The sequence below is a fragment of the Antedon mediterranea genome, chromosome 6, assembly GCF_964355755.1.
Source record: "Antedon mediterranea chromosome 6, ecAntMedi1.1, whole genome shotgun sequence".
Lineage (NCBI taxonomy): Eukaryota > Metazoa > Echinodermata > Crinoidea > Comatulida > Antedonidae > Antedon > Antedon mediterranea.
In genome coordinates, this window is record NC_092675.1 from 31,231,982 (window position 1) to 31,245,166 (window position 13,185).

The 13,185-nt window shown below is 33.9% G+C and overlaps 1 protein-coding gene across 2 annotated transcripts; it reads left to right on the plus strand.

The window, feature by feature from the left end:
• The first annotated feature begins 2,249 nt into the window (after positions 1–2,249).
• Positions 2,250–12,997, plus strand: LOC140051177 (long-chain-fatty-acid--CoA ligase 1-like). 2 transcript variants are annotated; one of them, XM_072096313.1, is made up of 20 exons: positions 2,250–2,394; positions 3,069–3,232; positions 3,470–3,599; positions 4,997–5,064; positions 5,593–5,694; positions 6,449–6,548; positions 7,006–7,214; positions 7,642–7,693; positions 8,021–8,094; positions 8,323–8,400; positions 8,577–8,711; positions 8,994–9,079; positions 9,200–9,254; positions 9,344–9,439; positions 9,774–9,935; positions 10,111–10,227; positions 10,515–10,658; positions 10,823–10,924; positions 11,167–11,238; positions 11,440–12,997. In XM_072096313.1, the coding sequence occupies exons 1-20, from the start codon at positions 2,346–2,348 to the stop codon at positions 11,605–11,607; spliced, it is 2,163 nt and encodes a 720-aa protein (XP_071952414.1). In that variant the 5' UTR covers positions 2,250–2,345; the 3' UTR covers positions 11,608–12,997. The 2 variants fall into 2 exon arrangements, with proteins under 2 accessions (XP_071952414.1, XP_071952415.1); XM_072096314.1 differs by lacking the exons at positions 2,250–2,394; positions 3,069–3,232; positions 3,470–3,599 and adding an exon at positions 3,699–3,721.
• The last annotated feature ends 188 nt before the right edge of the window (positions 12,998–13,185 follow it).

The following is a 13,185-nucleotide window of genomic DNA, read 5'->3' on the forward strand; positions in this document are numbered from 1 at the left end:
TACTCGGGGTACCCGAGTCTAGGACTCTCTCATCTTTTCCTCTTCTTCTACCATCCAGACACTATTGAGCAAAAAGTGCGATTTATAAAGTACTACTCCTCCCTTATTCGTTGTAGTATTGAGCTCGGATTTAGCATGAATATACTACAGGGACATGTCCTCAAAGCTATAGAGCCGGATTTTTTAATTTCAAACCGGATGCAGCCATATCACGTCTCGAAGATGGTACCATATAGCCGTATTTGGTAGCGCGGTTATTGATGTGTATGTGACGTTACATCCGGTCTTATGAGTACGTCATTACAGCTTCTTTCTCTGTACCCCGAGTATTGCACATTCGTGCTTGTTATATCATATGTACATTATCATATGTACAGTATTAAAACAATTAAGTAGTTTATGTTTAAGCTTGGTTCCCACTAGGACGCAACGCAAGGACCTAGACGCAACGCAAACGAGTTGACCAATGACAAGCGACAGACCAATAAATCCAGCTCTATACGGTATTAAACAGTTTGGAATGCCGTGCGTTGTTATGCAAATGAGTTTGTGCAGGTGTATTATGGGGAAGATGGTATGTCAGTCATTCGCGGTCAACACGCCGAACTGTTAAATTTTGATTTTGTTAATCTTTACATTAGAAGATTGTTCAAATCATGTAAATAAAACATTTTTCGGGCGGGAACCTAGCAGCTCCTCTTAGTTTGCAAAAGTAATCTCGAAAAGAACTCTATGTTGAAAAGAAGCCCACCCAAGAGTACTAAAAAATAAAAAATAAAGGAGCACATGGGCTTCTTTTAGAGGTTTTATGGAAGTCTATTTAATGGAAAAATGAATGCCATACAACTTTGTTTCTGATTTAAAAAAAAAAGTCCATTGACATTTACATCCCTCAAAATATTTCTCTTTCAAAATAAAAGAAAAACAATATTCATTGTTTTCCATTAAAAAAAAATTCCGTAGAGATTCGAACCCATGAATCTAGAACACTGGAGAGCACTCTAACCTGAGCATTACCCGTTACGCCACAACATGGTACATGACTGAACAACTGATAATAGTCTATTTATACGTGTATTACGTAATTCATCATTACGTCATAAATATCATATTAACCTTATTAAAACCAAAATGACCAGTTAGCTCAGTCGCATGAGCGTCGTGTTGACAACACGTATGTCGTGGGTTCGATTCACACGCTGGTCGGTGGAAAAGAGTTAAAGGCATGCGGCCACTGTGTTTGGGGTTCACAGAATTATACGTCCCCCTTTCCACCACGCATCATGAGGCGACAACATCAATGCATCTGGTGATGTGCTGGAAACGACCCCAAAAGGCTGTGGCAGGGCCTTAGTGCTGAGGCAGGGAGAGCACATTTAACATCTTTTTTTTTTATTTCATTTTTTTTTCAACATGTATGCGATCTCGTAAATTTTACGTTTGGTGCCCTCATTTTTAAAAGAAATCGAATTTTTATTTCATCGCAGGTACGAAACGGTTTGGTATGCCGTGCGTTGTTATGCAATGGTTGTGCAGGTGTAGTGAGAAAGATGGTATTGTTAGTCATTTGCGGTCAACACGTCACACTGTTCAATTTTGATTTTTTTAATCAATATTACTACATTGGTAGCGAAATGTCCGATTCATGCAAGATATTCTATTGTAATAGTGTTATGAATAAACGGTTGTGGTAGGTCTACAGGGGCGGATCCAGGATTTTGTGAAAGAGGGGGTAAAAAAAAAGTTCAATGCGAACGTACGTCCAGTGGAAGCCTAAAAAAAAGCGCAAAAATTCAATGCTTATTATAGTTCAATATTTATTTACATCAATATGTTAAAAATAGGCAATTCAATCAGTCTTTATTTACAGACACGTATCGCTCCAAGTTGATCGTTGTAACAGTATGTCTTTTTTTCTCGGGCGATCGATAATTACAACTGAATGAAAAAAACAGGAAATTTCGGGTGGGGGACTAAAGTTATAACTACGTTGCGTTACGTCGTTGTGTTGCGTCTATGTGTGATAGAGAGCGAATTCACCGATACCATCTCTATGCCGATACTGTTTACAGTAAGCGGACAAAAAAAAAATATTGTTACACTGAAAAAATACAAAGAAAAAAAACACCCGCCCTCATTGGAATGTTGTTTTGTTAAATAGTTCTTCGGATGAGTGAGTTTAAGGCTTTATCTAAAGTTATATGGTTTTACAATTTATCATTGTTAACCGATTGCTAGCTTATTGTCATTCAAAATAGTATTTGATGCCTGCTACGTTGCAGAAGGGAAGGTTAAGGATGCTCGTTGTTGTCTGAATGCAATTAGCACATTAATAATATTCCACCATGTTCGGGCTTGGTGCAGTTTTTGTGGTATTTATAACTTTTGCTCAAGGTAGGCCATGATTTACATTTATTATTTAATGAAGCATTATATGACAATATTATGATATGATCGATTAAGGATAACATAAACATTGGTATGCCAAGTATCTGCTCAAGCAAATATGGGCGGATCCATACTGGTGGAGCGCCGCAGATCCTGGATTAGACCAGGGAGTTGTTCACTTCCCGTCAGACTGTAAGGGTTTGGCTCATCCCGGTAGTAGTAATCATTCCTTAAGATCTGTCTACAATGTCAAACAGCCCATAGGCCTATATTGACATAATGATGCCATATCATGGAGCTATAGCTCCATTGTCATATCATAATGATGCCATATCATGGAGCTATAGCTCCATTGTCATATCATGCTCCATTGTCATATCACTACCACATTTTTGCAGCACACGTTCTTTTTATCAAACTAGTTTGATAGTGTAGACAGAGATTTAGAAACTACATTTTTTCAGATTCTTCGAGGAGGAAGGAGGAGGAATCATGGCATTTGAAATAATTGTATTATCGCCTGCAATGTGCGCACGGAAAATACATTTTATACAGTTTTGTAGACATTGCATTAGTAAATGTTGTACAATACAGAACCTAAAATAAAACTCTAAAAATAAAATAAAATGTAGACTCTTTATTCATTCTTCGATAAGTAAATTATAATTTTATAATTCTAGCCTTGCCAATTGACAATGAAGTTGGTTTTGATGAGAACACATTCAACTATAATAAGCTGGTATTATTTGGAGCAGCAACCATTGCTATTGGTACCACGATTTATGTTGTTTTGAAACGTTTTACTTCCCCTGGCAGTCTTCGTAGGCAATCCATCGTACTTCCCGTAAGTCGGCCTAAATAACAGTGCCATAAAACTTGATTCCACATGATGTTATGTATTAGTATTTAGAACTTTGCAGCTTATGTTATTTGTAATTTTGTTGTAAAATGAATGCACCACTGATGTAAAGGTGATTCCTATGAATAAATAAATACTTCAATCTTTATTGTATATCCTAACTCCGTCGTAATCGTTAAATATTTCTAAAATAGTTTCTTTGATTTTTCACGGTAAATTTAGGGCGAAGAACGCATTCACATATCATATTTTACTAAAGTCAAAGATGATGGTACCCCAGACCTAATGCAATACATATATGAAGATACCAAGACAATGTATGCGGCAATGGTGCGTGGAAGCCGCGAAACGGGTAAGTAACGCCGAGTAGTGACGAGCAGATGCGGCAATGGTGCGTGGAAGCCGCGAAACGGGTAAGTAACGCCGAGTAGTGACGAGCAGATGCGGCAATGGTGCGTGGAAGCCGCGAAACGGGTAAGTAACGCCGAGTGACGAGCAGAATATTGTGTCCACAATTCACTCTCTGTTAAATTACCGTATTCTCCGCTACCGTCCGGAAACGAAACTACGGAATACAAATTCTGTCCAGCAGCGGGTCCATAAACTATTCCTAAAATATGTGTTAAAACTTCAACAGTCCAGACTCTTCCCAGCTCAGTTGTAATTTCTTGTAACAATTTAATAAGGCCATACACTCTAGTAAACCAACTCCTTCATGCCCTACTTTTGTATTATGTAAAAATAAATCTTCTCATGGGATATCTAATACTATTGTGACGAGTACTATTGTTGAAGTGGAGCATATTTCAAAACATCAACAATTTTATTATATTGTACCAATATAGTGTAACTGTTCGGAGCAGTCAAGGGCTAAGTTTGTAAGTTACAATAACATAGCGAACAATAAGACAAGGGCTAAGTTTGTAAGTTACAATAACATATAGCGAACAACAAGACAACAGTAAAGTCAAATATTGCACATAGAAAATAAACACTAAAACCCTCGTTTTATACAAATATAACTTAAATCATTATAAATTTGAAGAAGGAAGTTTAAGCTTGCGGATTATAATTGCAAATACTATGAATTTTAAACTTTGAAACAGTTATTTCTTTCAATGGTCTGCTACAAGTAGGTGACGATCACAAGGGATTCTGACATTGTATTGTGGAATCTTTAGTAAATTGTGTAAATTTGTTTTAAACATCACTCAAGGGCGAGCTCAAGAGTCTGTAAAGAGATTTAGATTTAAATACTCATACAATAACAATGCCTAAACTTAATACAATTTGGCGTATGGGGTTCAAAGAAGCAGAAAGGAGACGTTTTATGGTTGGTTTAGTATTGTTTTAGAAATTGAAGAACTACTTATTTCTATTATGACTAGATAGAAAGGAGCTTAGTTTCCCTTTTTACTAATTACAATAATAAATCATTTGAATTGGTTTTATTATATATGTTTAATGAACTGTCTAAGGTTAAGGTGATTGTATTCAACGTTTATAGCCTACAATGTAAAATCATTCAACTACTGAAATGTCGCTTCTATGAAGTTTTGCGTGTTCTGGTTGGACATACACTTTAACTTATTTAAGTGTTGAGATCCAATCGAAAAATAACCCCAACTTTTTCTCAATGATAGGCCTGGTAGGCCTATATAAATGTAAGGTCGATAAGGTCGTACAAAATAACATACATTAAGATTACTAAAAGCAACTTAACACTAAAAATCATTTTACATTTTGCAGAAACTGGTGAATGTCTGGGCTGGCGTCCAGGACCAGATCAACACTATCAATGGCTATCCTATCAAGAAGTAAGTTTCTACCAAGGCTATCACATTCCTATTTATGAATGATCATTTTATCTAAATATATATCTAGTATACTATAGTATAATTCATTTTTTACCGCACAATGTCTGTTTAAAGTCTGCTACTTTATTGCTGTTTTATTGTTAAATGCGCCATTCACACTAGAGACGCAACACAACGACGTAACGCAACGTAAGGGATTTGACCAATCACAAGCGATGAATTATTTGATATGTTGCTCACTTGCTGTTGCGTCTACGTCCTTGGGTTGCGTCCTAGTGCGAAGCAAGCTTTATCGTGTTCCACTGTTGAAAGTAAAGAATTTAAGATGAATTTTACTTTTTGCAAAAAGCCTCGAATTCAATAGTAATAGTAAATATCAGATTTGTAAACTTCTGAATATTTGCAGGTTGGCTGGGTTTCGTGCTTCTTTCAGATATTCTTGGTTTCAAATCTTATTATTGTACCAGAATATACATCGGTATTCTTCCAATTATAAACCCAATTATTTGTGAATACTAATGACTGTAGGTAATGGATCGTGCATGCAGTATTGGCTCAGCTTTGGTTGAAAAAGGATTTTCTCCTGGACAAAACACTTATATTGGACTTTACTCCAATAACAGACCAGAGGTAAACATTTTTTTCTAATATTATATGACAGATTCTGCACGATAATGAGTTTTAAGTTTTATGAACACAATTCAATGCCAAAGCAATAGAATGTTTCACTAAATGTTTCATGCAAATAAATAAAAGTGAAGTTAAATTAACAAAATTACAAATCATGAATTTCCAAATATAAAATGTAGCAATACAATATAGTTCTAAGTTTAATTTGATTATTCAATTACAAAGTTTGAACATGGAGGTAAAACATAATCTTAATATTTTTTACCTTCATGGTTTGAACATGGAGGTAAAAAATAATTTTAATATTTTTTAACTCCATGGTTTGAACATGGAGGTAAAAAATAATTTTAATATTTTTTACCTCCATGGTTTGAACATGGAGGTAAAAAATAATTTTAATATTTTTTACTTCCATGGTTTGAACATGGAGCTATACTTGTATAGATGCATGGTTTGAAGTAGTTCTTATTGTTTCTGTTAATCTGTTCAGTAGGAAGTTATTGTGATATTTAAACCCACGAGAACCCCCAAACGGAAGTTATCGCCTACGTTCCACTACAGTATAATAAAAAAAATTAATGACAATGTCAGACATGTTCAGTTAGAATGTTATTAATTAAATCCTAACGAAATTCTAACTAGAAGGATATCATGATGAATGTATAAACCAAAATAGCAATCTGACCAAAATGTGTTGGCTGTGATATAAAGTAATATAGGAAACTCAATAGGCAGCCTATTTGTTTTATTTTAGTGGGTGATTGCTGAGCAGGCATGCTTTAGGTTCAACATGGTAACTGTTCCACTTTACGATACTTTGGGCACCGACGCTTGTGCTCATATTATTAATGAAGGTAGGTTGTCCTAAAGCTTGGTTCCCACTTGAACAACGCAGCAATTGGGGACCAAGCGCAAAGCAAGTAAAGCTTGTTTCCCACTATGATGCAGCACAAGGACGTAAGCCACAACACAAGCAAATTAAATTGACCAATCAAAAGCAATGGATTATTCGAACTGTCGCTTGTGATTGGTCAATTGGTTTCCATAGGCGTAAGGGCGTAAACGCAACGAATTTGACCAATCACAAACGATGGATTATCCTAACTGTCGTTTTTTATTGGTGAGATCACTTGCGTTGCGCTTACACGTCCTTGCACTGCGTCTCTCTTAGAACAATCGCCGACTACCTGATAGTCTTCATCGCTACCAACAACATCGCCACCATATTCTCCATTTAAGCCCTTTCTAATAAAGTTCTTGTTTTCCATTATCTTTGCATTGAACCCTTATTTTAATTCATGTATTAATTAGCCGAGATCCCTTTGGTGTTTTTGGACACTATCGACAAAATACAAAAACTTCTTGAGAAATCGGATGAAATGTCAACGTTGAAAGTGTTTGTATTAATGGTTGGAGAAGTGAGTGAAGAAATAAAAGGAGCTTGCAGCAGTAAAGGAATAGAAGTGTTGACATTTGAGGAAATGCTCAAACTTGGTCTGGAAAACAAGAAAGAAGAACAGGTAATTTTAATTAATTAATTTTATTTTAAAATAGCTGCCATAACACAATGAAATAAGCATGTCGATGTGGCAGTCTATAAAAGTAAAACAAGGGGAAGCTAAATTTTCAATGGTAATTAATAATTAGTTAATAACAAATAATATAACCATAATATTAAAGTGCTACGCTATGTACTACTCGTAAAATAACGATTGATTTTAATTCCTCAACTTGGTGTTCTCGTTTACACAGTATCAGTGTGTATTACTTCCTGTAAATTCAAGATATGTCTTTATTTTGTATATTTAAATAGATAAAACAAAGGAAATCAGAATGTTGATGTACACATTGCAATATCATTTTGATAACATATTTAGAAATATCTCTTGTAATAGACTTACAATATACATTACTAGCTGTATGTTATTTATTTATGTTCATTTTAAGTTGCCGTCTCCTGAAGATGTCTTTACAGTGTGTTACACAAGTGGTACAACAGGTACGAACAAAATGCTACACGATGTCGCAATTAAAATGAACAAATAGAAACTTACCAAAGTTAAAAGATTTTAGTGTAAATTCAACTTGCTGAGTTTGGATAAATTATAACGTTTTTATTGAAGTATCATGCAAATCTTATATTTAAAAAGCACAGAAGGGCCGCAATTTATTTGAATATTTTGAACATAGTGATACAGAAAATATCGGAAAAGTATTTGCAATATCACTATGTATATTTTGTTGTATATTAACACAAACAAAATATACAATTCACCAATAAGGAGATAAATTAAAATTGTATTTAGTAAACAATTTGTTGTTTTAGGTTTGCCAAAAGGTGTCATTCTTACACATGCTAACATGGTTGCTGATATTGCGTCTGTGTTTAGGCACACTAAGGTAGGCCTAATACTATACCGTATTATTATTATATAAAATTTGTGATGTTATAATTAGAAAATATTTTGTATTATTTAATATAGGTCTATTTGTATTTAGTTTTTCTATAATCTAACACGAAGACTTAACGTAGGCTACATGATTGCCTGTTTCTTTTATACGGCGACAAAAAAAATAATAATATAGACAAAACTCCTATAAGTAAATACAAATGTATGTTTATTTCAGGAATGTTTTGACGTGGATTCTAACTACAGGCATATATCATACCTTCCTCTTGCCCATGTATTTGAGAGAGCAATGCAGGTAAGATCTACCAAAGCAATGCTGTAGGCCTACAATTGCTTTGGTTAACATTTACCACCATGCTAGAAATAACATGTTTGTACTGATATCGACTAATCTACAGAACAATGATTATCTTACAACAATCATTAACAAAGTATATGCATTGATGATGTTTTTCTGATATCGTTTGTTAGGGCATCGTTTTCATGCATGGAGCTAAAGTTGGATTCTTCCAGGGTGATCCGAAACTACTAACTGATGACATCCAGGCATTGAAACCAAATAGTTTCCCAGCAGTGCCCCGTGTACTTAATCGAATTTATGATCGGGTATGTAAGCTCTGTCTACACTATCAAACTTTATGTGACAATAAAATGTGATGTACTCAAATATGGTAGCGATATGCCCAAATATGGTAGCGATGTGACATCATCATGTCCATATATGGGCACACCACACATCTTTGTTACATAAAGTTTGATAGTGTAGACAGTGATTAAGAGATTTTACAGATAAGGTAATGATATCAGGCTGGCCGCATCTTGGAATCATATTAAACTTCAAAATAAATTTCAATATAATTATATTAATATGTGTATGTTTATTTGTAGGTAATAGGCCAAGTTAGTTCTTCAGGATGGCTGAAAAGAACTTTGTTCAACATGGCACTGAATTCAAAAAGGAAAGCAATGGAAAGGTAATACATGACAAAGGTGATAATAATAATATTTTTCAATTAAAATTTGAATTTGTTGAGATAAAACAAACATGTTGCTGTAACTAATACTGATATAATCATCTACAATTTCCATTCCAGAGGAGAAATTCGCTTTGACACAATATGGGATAAAATCGTCTTCAAAAAGATTCAGGTAACTATTTCCACATTTTAAACATGTTTTTGAGATTCGATTGCGGCGGCATACACTTGCTTTAACAACGATCATTTTCTCTACGGTAGACTATGCTTGGAGGTGAACTTCTAATGATGATTACAGGAGCCGCTCCACTGTCTGCTGAGACCATGCTCTTCTTCAGATCGGCAATTGGATGTTGGGTATGTCACAATAAAAAATACCAATTACACTCTTCCCTGATACTGTGTGAGTGATATGATAAAACCAACTAGAAGGTCGTGCAGGAGTGTGTAATTTGTGAATGGATAAGAAGAGAGAGGAGAGATAGATTGCAGGTGAATGACGTTAGGAAAATTCAGATATATCATTCACCTGAGATAGATAGTGGACGATAGTTTTGTATCTGAATTATACACGCAGGGTGTTTCCGAGAGTGTTTGGCAACGGGGCGGTAGTAAGCGGGTTAGAGGTCTTCACATGAAAACTGATTTTCATCACCTTACAATGAATGTTGACCGATTATTTTTTATACAGGTATTTGAGGGTTATGGTCAAACGGAGTGTTCGGCTGGATGTACCTTCACATATCCTGGAGATATGACATGTGGTCACGTTGGTACTGTCTTACCTGGATGTATGATCAAGTTAGTAGATGTGGAAGAAATGGGATATCTTTCCAGTGAAGACAAGGGAGAGGTATAATTAATATTAGATTGATCGTGTGTTGGTTGTTTAAAAAATATCGTACTGAATTTATGAGTTTTGATCCGGAAAGCGTATGTTCTGTACTTTCAGATATATGGTTGAACTAATCCATATAAATGCTCAAATTTGTATTGTAAAAACATTTGTATAACTTGTGTTTTGATAGGTTTGTGTAAAAGGACCAATTGTTAGTAAAGGTTACCTGAAGAATGAAGCGAAAACTAAAGAAACAATCGACGCAGACGGATGGCTCCATACTGGTGATATTGGAGAATGGTTATCGGTAAAGTACTTCTAAACACTACCGTATCGCTGATATGACTACGCTTTAGAAGAGAATGTGTCTTTTTTGTTGTCGATCTGATAGATCGAATGTACTAAAATGGAAACTTACAGCAATGTTTCGCAAACAATCAGTTTGCTTTGTCAAGAGACTGTTTGTTACAGTCTGGTGACGTATTAACCTTACTTTCGATCTATTGTATCAACAAAAAAAGAAAACTCTATAATAATTTAGTATCCAAATGAAATTATTTAAAGATAGTAAACTTTTTGTTGTCATCAATTTAGACTGGACAGCTGAAGATTGTTGATCGTAAGAAACACATCTTCAAGTTATCACAGGGAGAATATGTTGCACCGGAAAAGATTGAGAATGTGTATATCAAGTCGATATACGTAGCTCAGGCATTCGTCTTTGGGTATAGCCTTAAGGTACAGTTGTCTCGTAAATATGCATATCACGACAAGTATATTAGTTTATCTTCTGCTTATTAGAGGGAAACAAGAGAAGTCATACTCTTGTAGGCCTATATCATCAAACATTACAGAGTTGTATGTTCACTGTATTATACTGTACTTGTGTCTCTTTTGTTCAGTCATGTGTTGTAGGGATTGTCATTCCTGATGAAGAAGAGTTGATGAAGTACGCAAAATCTAAATCTTTAGACATAACATTCCAAGAACTATGCAAAAACAAGGTTAGTAAATTTAGTTTACATTCTCGAAACTCTGAAAAAAGCGGCTGATGATTTTAATTGTCAGTCAGTGTGTTTTCAAACATTTAAAAAACCCAAGAATTTGTTTTCAATTTTACGATATTTGTATGCCTGGTTATATTCATACAGTTGAGTAAACTTCTCAGATATCGGTAAAATCATCGTTTGTTTTCGTCGCTATCTGACTCTCAATGTTATAATAAGAAAAACAATGTATTTTACAGGAAATCTGTGAAATGATATTTCAAGATATGAACAATGTGGCGAAAAATGGAGATCTGAAGGGCTTTGAACAGGTAACACAATCATGTCCAATATCTAATCAAACTGCTTATTAGTATATACACAGATAAAAGCATATTGTATACGTTATTGTCATTGTACCAGCCGTTTCTCTGTGCGACTATTGTAAATGCAGACCTGCTTCAAATTCTATTCTAGTTTGAACATTACGTTGTATTTCTAATTAAACAAATTGTTATATTTATATTTCATAGGTGAAGAAGATTCATGTTTCAAGCGAGTTATTCAGCGTTGAAAATAACTTGTTGACGCCAACATTTAAAGCACGTCGAAAGCAAATTGAAAATGCCTACAAAACTGAAATAGATGCTATGTATGAGCAGATAGAAGCTGTTTCACCTTCACCATCATGCACTGCTTAGAAAACAGTGCTGCATTTTTATTTAAAACATTCCGAAAGTATATTATACGTACTCAATAACCATATTATTACGGTAATTACTAAATGTTACCCACCGCTTCTATCAAGTTGCAAATGCAACAACCTTGAAAACGTACCGGTAGTGTACGTAGTCATAATTTATACGTAATTTATACGTAATATGGGTTACCATATATTATATACTGTTTTATAAAGGGAATTTTATTTTTGTTTATAATTAATAATACCGATTATTTTAACTTTTATAACTATTTGCGTCAAGAAGTATTTGCAATATCCCTATTTGCTTATTAGATAACATTGACAAAACAGCCCACCATAATATAATGTATCTGTTTGAAAAGTCATTTCATATGTGTTATTTTATACAAAGACTAATAAGCTATTTTTACAATTCTTAATGTTTTTATAAATTATGAGTGTGTGAACACTAAAACGAAATTTGGGGAAATGAGGTTCTTTAACAATTGTAGGTTTAGTTTATGATTATCTATAGTTTATGATATATAATATTCCTTTTACCATATTTAAACATTTTATTAAATAATGTTTTTTATGCCAAATATCTACTGTACGCTTTATTTACTATTTATAATATATTTTTTCGCCTGCAGTCAAGTCAAAATAAACATTTATTTCTTTCATTTTAAAATTAATTCATTTTAAATTTTGACGAGATTCTGTTTTTGAGAAAAAATATTATAATAAATCATAATGTATAAAATGGTGATTAAATTATATAAAATAAAATATAAAAAAGGAAAAAACCCAAGAAGTATAAATCAATTGGACAAAATCCAATAGGAAAATTTTATTTTAGAAAGCCATATAATATAATAACAATAACACAACGTAACAATAAGCAAACACAAAACAATTTACAAATACATAAATTCAACATGTTATCTTTGTCTTTATGTGAAAACAAACATTAAAGTAGGCTACTTGGTTGTCGAATAGAGATTTTTAACAGATGTTTATCAACGGAATTCTAAAACAGGAGACGAGGAATGAAATCTCGGATAAAAATAATGCCGCACTAAGCTCTGTCTATACTATCAAACTTTATGTGACAAAAAAATGTGATGTGCCCAAATATGGTAGTGATATGCTTAAATATTGTAGTATACGGTGATATGACATCATCATGTTCATGGGCACATGGGCATCACATTTTTGTCACATAAAGGAAGAGGTCGGTGGTGTGAATCTCTCTGTAATCAATAACTCATCAACAATAATTTATTCAAGACAAGGAACTCTAGAGAACACCATGTCGGCAACCAGATATACGGTATACTAGAAAAACTTTTTAAATTTTGGTAAATGGTGACTTGGCCTATTAAAAAAATTAAATTGTCTGGGCGTTTGTTTAAATGTAATTGTTTATTTTGTCTTTGTAGTGAAATCATTATTTGTTCGTTTTCTACGGAAATAAACATTTGTATTAAAACTGCAAAATGGCATATTTAAAGTCTTATTTTTTCATGTTTTTGGAAGACAATTAAATCTGTATGTAAACCGGTTTTATCGGAAAATAGGGGATTTAAAAATGTAA